At 46.2% G+C, this 9,035-nt stretch overlaps 2 protein-coding genes across 3 annotated transcripts; one reads left to right on the top strand and one right to left on the bottom strand.

Moving 5' to 3' along the window:
• Positions 1-1,030: 1,030 nt before the first annotated feature.
• Positions 1,031-4,222, bottom strand: mgat2 (alpha-1,6-mannosyl-glycoprotein 2-beta-N-acetylglucosaminyltransferase). 2 transcript variants are annotated; one of them, XM_028953185.1, is made up of 2 exons: positions 4,078-4,222; positions 1,031-2,928 (listed from the first exon to the last, which is right to left on the bottom strand). In XM_028953185.1, the coding sequence occupies exon 2, from the start codon at positions 2,687-2,689 to the stop codon at positions 1,358-1,360; it is 1,332 nt and encodes a 443-aa protein (XP_028809018.1). In that variant the 5' UTR covers positions 2,690-2,928; positions 4,078-4,222; the 3' UTR covers positions 1,031-1,357. The 2 variants fall into 2 exon arrangements, with proteins under 2 accessions (XP_028809018.1, XP_028809019.1); XM_028953186.1 differs by lacking the exon at positions 4,078-4,222 and adding an exon at positions 3,209-3,270.
• A 1,378-nt stretch (positions 4,223-5,600) lies between these two features.
• On the top strand, positions 5,601-6,376 carry rps29 (ribosomal protein S29). The gene is made up of 3 exons (XM_028953335.1): positions 5,601-5,722; positions 6,072-6,171; positions 6,271-6,376. The coding sequence occupies exons 1-3, from the start codon at positions 5,661-5,663 to the stop codon at positions 6,277-6,279; spliced, it is 171 nt and encodes a 56-aa protein (XP_028809168.1). The 5' UTR covers positions 5,601-5,660; the 3' UTR covers positions 6,280-6,376.
• Positions 6,377-9,035: the final 2,659 nt, after the last annotated feature.

Raw genomic sequence — 9,035 nt, forward strand, 5'->3', positions numbered from 1 at the left:
CAGGTTCAGGTCCTCTTCCCGTGGGAGGGGACAGTTGCCATCCATCCTTGCCTCTCCCTGTGACTTTTCTACAACAATGTTCCTCTTTATTTTGCCAGAATTTCATAACCTTCCCTCACATTTCAGAGCGCTCATTCTTATTTCGCAATTCTGGTGATGTTACAGTATAAATAGATTAAACTGCAAACTTGGCTACTGTGCAAGGGCTCAACAGGCTTAAGAGCCTATATCTGCCTCGGAATTGACGGTTGGATCCAGAGTGCGTCCGTACTGGACCCCCCCATTGCTGTTCAGCAGTAGAGCAGTCTGTCTACAAACATCAATAATTGTCAGGCGCGAAGAGTCAATCAGAAAACCCAAGGTCCAAAGGAGAAGGAGATTTAAACGCGCTAATTCCCTCAAGTCCGACACCGGGATCGGTCGGGCTGACAAGGATCCTTGGGTTTTTAATCAAACGGAGAGCCAACGGGCACAGGCAGCTATAGACTAATCTCCCCCGCTCACCCAACGTGCCAAGTAATCAGTCACTGGGGGCTAAAATAAAGGTTGGTGCCAATGGGAACAAGGTGATTCTATCATCATCATCCGGGTGGTAGTAGCCTAACGGGTAACACACTCGCCCGTGAACCAGAAGACCCGGGTTCAAACCCCACTTACTACCATCGTGTCCCTGAGCAAGACACTTAACCCTGAGTGTCTCCAGGGGGGGGACCGTCCCTGTAACTACTGATTGTAAGTCGCTCTGGATAAGGGCGTCTCACAAATGCCGTAAATGGTTCAACCCGCTCGGCCCGCACAATCACAGGAAACGCACGAGATTCAGAAAGAGAGGGAGAAGTTAATTTTAAATGTAAAAATATGCTCATTTCCCAAGAGGCACGGTACAATTCGCCTGAACGAGTGACCCAGCTCCAGTGGAATCCATTTATATTAAAGCGCAGTGAAGGCTCATCATGGCGGGCGCCCACATTCATCTCCACTCAACCGACCTCAGTTCCCGGCGCCTCATACAAACGCAAGACTACGTACATTTGAGGTTTTTTTTTTTTTCCTTTTTAAAAACAACATTTTATTTTTTTCAAGAAGTGCAGAGATTAAGGATTTTATAAGGACAGACAGTAGACATTCATGCTGCCTTATAACAGAACGATCTTAAAACGTTTCAGAGGCAAGTCATCGAGATTATCAAATATCAAAATAAACGCATGACTAAGAAACCCAAACCCGCACACCTTTTTATTTTGGAATGGTTTGAGGGGAAAAAACAGGCAATATGAAGAAAGTCCATAAAGTTGGTTTTTAAAAGGCTCTTGTTGCAGAGGATGCAAAAAGTAGAATATTAATAATAATAATAAGGTCACTGTAAACGAAGGTAGCTTTTGCAGAGTTCGTGGTCCCTAACGTCACCCCAGCCACCGTTCTTGACGTGCGGCGCCACCCCGCCGGCGCCGGAGGCTGGCAGTCTCTTGGTGATGAGGAGGTTTTTGGGGAACAGTTGTTTCCCGCTGCTCTGCATAATGTTCTCGATCTTTGTCTTCTGATTGGAGGGCATGCAGGCGGCCTTTTTGTGATGCATCCCACAATCCCCGGCATGGAAGACGCGGGGCGCCTCGCACACCATGACCTTCCAGAAGGTGGGCAGGCAGGAAACCGTGAGGTGCTGCAGGGACCAGTCCCAGTTGTAGTCGTCGTAGGCGCAGAAGGCGTCGGTGCAGCGGATGAGCTGCTCGTACGTCTCCCGGCTGAAGGCCATGCCCATGTTGTGCTCGGTGGACCTCCAGGCCTTCACCTCAACCCTGTTGGCCTTGCTGGTGTAGCCAATGTGCCCGTAGCTGCCCAGGGACAGGATGTTACAGTCCGGACACTGTTCCCTCTTGAGGGAGGCCATCATTTTGAGGACGTGGTAGAAATCGGGAGCCAGGTAGTGGTCCTCTTCTACCAGTAAAACCAGCCCTTTGTGGTCCTTCATGGCCCGGACTCTGTCCCACACAAAATGCAACTTCCACCACCAATGGTGCTTGGTCTGGGAAAACTTGGCCTCCCTATAGTGGCCGAAGGAGTCTGGGTACTCCGCGTTGATGCAGCCCAGTTTTAAGGCATCGCTCTTGGGGACGTCCCGGGGACAGTCTTTGGGGTCGTTTCCCGGAAACTCTTGAGGGTACAGCTGGATGCTGAAGGGGAAGAAGATCTGGAGCACCGAGCAGAAGTCGACGGAGGCCACCGCTTGGTTGATCTCGGGCGACCAGTAGTCGTGGCTGAATATCAGCAGTACGCTCTCGATGCCCCGGACTTTCCTCAAGCTCTCCACCAGCAGCCGGAGGTACTCGGGCCTGTTGTGCACCTGGACCACCACCACCAGGTCGTCCTTCTGCCGAACGGCCTTGAACTTCTCCTCGTTCCGTACAACCTGGTCGAAGTTAAGCTGGAACACGATGCCTCTGTAGACCAAGGTGGCGTTGTCCACCTCCGGCTTGGCAGCTTTCTCGGGGGGCGTCTCATTGGCGGGTTTTCGGCTCACGGGGATGGTGGTCTGGGCCTGGAGGCTGCTGCTGCTGCTGCTACTGCTGCTGCGCCTCATAGGCTCCGCCTCCTTCTTCTGTCTACCTCCATTGCTCCAGAAGGCAAATCCACAGATGATGACCACCAGCGTCAGTATGACTACTTTCCTCTTGTAAATTCGGAATCTCATGATAGGCAGTCACCCCTCCAATCGGGAACAAGTTGTGCGCAGAGAGGGTGGGGGGGGATACAGAAATATACAAACCGAGCGACCGAATGGCTCTTGCTGCAGCGCAAAATAAGTCGTCTTTTCTTTTTAAAGATGAATTCCTCGTTGTTGCTTTACATCTGGAGTGTAAACAGGGTTTCTCTGCACTTCATCGTAAGGCATGCTGCTGTAAGGCAGTGGTCAAGGGGTTCATCAGTTACCTGGGGACACACACAGAGATTTACTCCCACCCTCTACAAAAACAGATGCATAGCTCAACAAGTCACTTTCTACAAGTGCATAGAAATGACAGACAAAACACACACACGTATATGGACAGCTGATATATATATATAACGAGTAGTATAGTAGTGCAAATGTTCCACGTGTGAGTCGAAGTTGTTCGAAAGTGCAGGAGCGGATTAGCGTTCTGTTGTCTCCCTTCTAGCTGGTCTACCTCTATGTACCTACAAAGCCAAACATGGAGTAGCACCACCCTACCTCACAGCCCTTATTACACCTCGCACTGCACCTCGTATACTCCGAGCCTCCAGTACTGCTCGCCTGGTCCCTCCATCTCTGAAGACACTCATCTAGACTCTTCTCCGTCTTGGCCCCTCGGTGGTGGAATGAACTTCCCCTCGAGGTCAAAACAGCTCAGTCACTGAGTATTTTCAACACCTTCCTCTTTAGAGAATATTTAGATTAACTTGTAACCTTCTTATTGTCTTACTTATGTAAAGAAACTACAACATAGTGAATAAAAAGATTTTATTCATAGTCGGGGGTCCTAGTGAACCGGAACTGATCACTTCATTGATGGTAACTTGAAAGCAAGTGGCGAGATGCACTGAAATACACAGATACACCTACGAAGTAACTGTTGAAATATCCGTGGTCGAATGGTCAAAGCGGAGGTCCTGTCCTGAAGACAGGCGGGTCCTGCGCAACTAATTACATCTACTGTCGCGGGCTTAATGAAGCTGGACGAGCGACGAGCGTCCCGTTGTCCACCAGACACCGTGAAACGTGGGAACCGGCGGGCTTCAACCAACATCACAAGCGGAGCGTTTAAATCGCCACGTTAGCCAGCTAGCTGGCCGGTGAAAAATGAAACACGCCGATAACGCGGAGAAGGCGGCAGCCCCACGGTGGGCAGCGCGTAGCGGCTCTGCTGTGGCTACACGGCGTCGCTAGCACAGCACATCTGGCGACGCGGCGCGCTGCTTATTTATTACGGTGACGGCCGACGGTAAAAAAAAAAAAAAAAAAAAAAAACAACACGACGGTAAACGTGTCGCAATCAGCCGTAAAGAAAGAAAGAAAGACAACCAGACGGCACGAGAGAAACAACGACGACACAAAGCCACCTTCGGTCTCCAGCGCGGGCGGCCCGACGCGACGGCCGCATCGCCACTCCGCTCGCCGCGTTCCAGCCGCTCTCTCCGCGGGCAGGGAGCTGGGGGCAGCAGCGCTGGTCTCTGGAACCGCTGCCGAAGCCCGTTCCCATGATGCACTGCGGCGCGGCGGGAGGGGGCGGGGCGGGGCGTGACGTCAGATTCAGCGTCTTCCACTTCCCGCTAAACGAACGGAATAACTTCGCGTGTTTTATTTTGCCTTTTTTTATTGTGTCGTTTCCAGATGGTGCATGTTTTTTTTTTTTTAAATATAAAATAAAAAAAAACGTCTTCTGCATGTAAACCACCGTACTGCAGTCTGATGTGGAAAGCAGAAGGGGCCGAGGCATCAGCAAACTAATTACTATACAAAGTGCCCCGCTGTTGTTAAATATTTACAGCATCGTGAAATATGCATGGCCGTTCTTCACTGCCCATCGCGGCGAGCGGGGGATCTGGCCACTATAGAAACAATTTTACGATGTTCTGGTATCATTTGCGCGCAATATAAATGCTTTCAGGGGTGTGAAGTGTAATTTAGTCACGTATCATGGTTCTGTACGTCAAAGTTTCAACTTTGCGGAGACACTCAGGGTTAAGTGTCTTGCTCAGGGACACAATGGTAGTAAGTGGGGTTTGAACCAGCGTCTTCTGGCTCACAGGCGAGTGTGTTACCCACTAGGCTACTATGTGTGTGTGTTCAGGAACAGACGCTTCCTGAAGATTTTTATTTTGCTAGTTTTGCGCCTGCAGAAGTGACCCCATCGTGTGACGCACCAACGTCTTCATGGTCCGGTGGCGCCATCTAGTCCGGTTTTAAAGATACTGCAGGGTCAAAACAATGCTAATAATCAGCTAATAAAAATCAACAACTTTTACTACTGCCACCACCACTGCAATTAATAATAACAATAATACATACCATTCCATGAATTCCATTAATGGCATTTGTACACATTTTAAAATGTGAACTAATCTTACTCTTGCACTGCCCGTGTCCCCTGTTTGCGCTTCATGTGGCCCAGTGTGTCTGTGTCGCACACGTGCACTTTATGTCACTATGTAAATTGTTCAAATGTTACACGTAGCACCAGGTTCCGGAGAAACGTTGTTCAACTTCAACCTCAAAAACAGCATATGAACTCCATCATTGCCATCACATACTGTAAGCATACTTTTTTTCAGGATATTGCTAGGCAAGTTTTAAAAATACTGTGAAACAGTAAAAATACTGTTCCACTGCATATTTGTTTTTAGCCTGTACAGATACAGAAGTTTTTGTTTCATGTGTAATGTACAATTATTGTATTTCTTTCTTATACGACCGCACTATGGGGGGGATCTGTGCGAAAAAGTACTCCAATACACGGTATACTGTGTATACTGCTGTACTTACATTAAGCCTCTGCTGAATGTCGACTCTTGACTCCATCCACTGGGGGGCAGTATGCAGTCTTGCCACGACCGCGACCCAGACTCGGCGGGGAAAGAAGCGCTTATTCGCGCATGCGCGCCGCGCCTCCTTCCTTTTCGACACTTCGAGCGAAAGCGACAAGATGGGCCATCAGCAGCTCTACTGGAGTCACCCCAGAAAGTTCGGACAGGGCTCCCGATCCTGGTAATTCTTCTGGTCGCGTCTGGTGTTTTTTTTTTTTTATCCCCCTCCGCGCCTCCGCCCGTCCCGGCCCAGGCTGCGCCGCCGTGGTCTCCCCCGGTCAGCCTGGACCGCATGGACGGTTGCGCGCTGCCTAACATGGCGGCCGGCTTTGGTGTCGCTTCCATCCGCCTCGCGTTTCGCGGCTCCCGGTGTTGTTGACGTGAATTTGGAAACTGCTTCCCAGCGTTCGCTTATTAAAAACCTGCCTGCCAGTGTCCTCGTGGCGTAGTATAACGCGAAAGTATAAAATATTCAACTTTATTTATTAATAATAATTATTTGTTTTAATTATTTTTTTAATGTCTTGCAGCCGGGTATGCTCGAACAGACACGGTCTGATCCGCAAGTACGGGCTCAACATGTGCCGCCAGTGCTTCAGGCAGTACGCAAAGGATATCGGCTTTGTTAAGGTAAGTTGTTGTTTTAATTTATTTTTTATTTTTCGTGTTTGTATTATTTATTAGTGTGCAACTCGTTTAAAACATTTTTTTTCCTCCCCCACATTCTAGCTGGACTAACATGCACTGGATCAATGAAGAGTCATCCAGCAGTTTAAAAACCAATTTGTCAAGACCAATCTTAGCTGTTCAATAAATGAATTTCGTTATTGTGCAACATTTTGTCCTGTTCCACTTTATTGTTAAAATGTATGTATTTTTTATTAATTTGCAAATTTCTTTTTCCACCACACGGCAGTGAAGTTTGGTCCTGACGCCCTTCCCAAAACTATTATGCAGTTTCAGGGTTCCTACGGTTATAAGAATCCTGGAAAATGTATGGAATTTTGGAATACAACTTGAACGTGTAACGTGAAGTACATAGTTCCTGTAGGACTGAGCGAGAAACATTATTCTACGACCATAATATCGCCTCCGGCTTTGCATTGAACCAAGTCACTTGGTGCAGCGTACTATTGCTTCCATATAACAGGACCTCCGCAGCTACATGATTCCTTTTAAAAGGCACGTAAATTACAGCTGATCTACGCCCGAACCTGCCGGGACCCGTTTTTCTCTGGCTGGAGCCACACCAACTTGGAGGAACCAACACTGTCGTGCGTTTCAATCTTTTCAGGGTTGACATAAGTTTAGAGAACGAATGGCCATGAAAATAGTCAATTTTTAAAGAGTAATTAATTTATTATTTTAAATATGTAAGAACCCTGCAGTTTGTCCAATTTGATGCCTGTAAGCAAGATTCTCACTGAAGGCATCAAAACTATGAATGAACACATGTGGAGTTATGTACTTAACAAAAAGTGGAGACCCGACCTCCACAGTCACCGGACCTGAACCCAATTGAGATGGTTTGGGGTGAGCTGGACCGCAGAGTGAAGGCAAAGGGTCCAACAAGTGCTAAACACCTCTGGGAACTCCTTCAAGACTGTTGGAGAACCATTTCAGGTGACGACCTCTTGAAGCTCATCGAGAGAATGCCAAGAGTTTTCAATGCAGTAATCAGAGAAAAGGGCGGCTATTTTGTAGAAACTAGAATATAAAACATGTTTTCAGTTATTTCACCTTTTTTTGTTAAGTACGGAACTCCACATGTATTCATTCATAGTTTTGATGCCTTCAGTGAGAATCTACCAACGTAAATGGTCATGAAAATAAAGAAAACGCGTTGAATGATCAGGTGTGTCCAAACTTTTGGCCTGTACTGTATGCCTGCTTTAGGCAGTTGAAGTGGAAACCTCAAGCCTACACCCGGAAAGCATATTCAGAATTTTTTAAGATGTGGAATGTGGTTCTGAATTATTAACATAAAATACGGTATAAGATGCAATTGTTGTTTTGTTTGTAAATATACATTAAGGCTTATTAACGACCACAAAGTCAAATGTGGTTTCAAACATGTACCATGTTAAAAAAATAAGTGGGGAAATTAAAAGGCATGTTTTTTTTCAGGTGTTCCTGATTTACAGAATTTTATTTTTCTCTCTGGATTGTATAACCAGAAATCCTCTATACTGATTACGATCTGTCTTGTATATATGCACATTGTCCCTTAAAGGCAATTGTCTTAACAGTTGTTTTACGGAAAATTTGCTGTAAGGTGTATGTCTAAATTTTAATTTCAATAATTTCTAATGATAGATGTTTACACCAAACACATTGGCTGAGTTTCGTGTATTGTACAGGAAGATTAGCTGGTTTTTACCTGAAATAACATTATTCAGGAAATGTTTGTGGCTTGACTCTAGGTGGCAGACGAGTTCCGTGCAGGAAGCTGTACAGCCAGCCATTGAAATATATTAGCTTATTATTATAATATCTTATTATTATTTTAATTTTGAAAATTACTTTTAAAAAGGAGACAGATCTGTATCCTAAGTTCAACGTTTGAGTTGTCAAATAGCCCCATGGTCATAATCATGAAGTTCAACTTTAAATCCATGTGTGTTCCTATGGACTTTCTGTCTTCGTTCTGCAACACCAAAGGTTTTTAAAAACTGTCACATGAAATGCTGTCAACTGAAGGTGATCCAGGCCGTTTTGACATGGTCAACTCAGACGTGTTGGATTTTTCTCACCTCACATAATAAATTGTAGGTGCAACACACCCCTTCTACTGTTACAGTACTTCTGACAATCCAGAAGTGCTCGTTTTTTAATTGTGCGTCAGGTATGATTGGTGGGATCAGTTCTGTCCTTACCAATCACACCGGGTTTGCAGTGTAGTCTGTAATGACACAAATTGACCTGATGAGGGCAGTAGTTGGTTACAAGTTACATTTTTATTTCTTTAGCAAGTTAACACACCAATCTTATAAAGACACTGGCAAATTGATTGCCTGTGTGCTTCGGAGAAATAGTCTCACCTTTGCACTTAACTGTGCCAAAGTAAGAGTTGTAACACATCTTTGCATGGGAAAAAATTGGATTATGAGAAAGTTTTTTTTTAAATGCAGCCTGCATGCACACTGGGTGCTGTGGGATTTCTAAAGCAGTTTGGGGAGCAGTTTGATCACATCTCATCCCCTATAAACATCCCAGGCACAGCCACGTCTACTACTTTGCCTTCTTTTCCGTCGCAGTAGCTGCAATGTGTGATTGTTTCATGGGCCTGACTCTGTCATGCACTTCAGTAGCAGCAATATGGGTCACCGGAGAGAGTGACCAACTCGACTGGAAGATGTATAAGCACTGCACTTTTCCTTTTCCATCATCTGCACAGACAACTCAATCAGTTTCTTTGAGAAAAAGATCACGGCGCCCGTTGGTTCACTTTGCCAGCTCTGCTTCGATGCACTTCAAACAGTCTAGCACTTCAC

This window comes from Denticeps clupeoides, chromosome 14 (genome assembly GCF_900700375.1).
Source record: "Denticeps clupeoides chromosome 14, fDenClu1.1, whole genome shotgun sequence".
NCBI classification, from domain to species: Eukaryota; Metazoa; Chordata; class Actinopteri; order Clupeiformes; family Denticipitidae; genus Denticeps; species Denticeps clupeoides.

Coding starts and splice junctions, on each gene's coding strand:
- rps29 (XM_028953335.1), top strand. CDS start 5,661: ATGGGCCATCAGCAGCTCTACTGGAGTCACCCCAGAAAGTTCGGACAG. Junction 5,723..6,071: donor GGACAGGGCTCCCGATCCTG/GTAATTCTTCTG, acceptor AATGTCTTGCAG/CCGGGTATGCTCGAACAGAC.
- mgat2 (XM_028953185.1), bottom strand. CDS start 2,689: ATGAGATTCCGAATTTACAAGAGGAAAGTAGTCATACTGACGCTGGTG.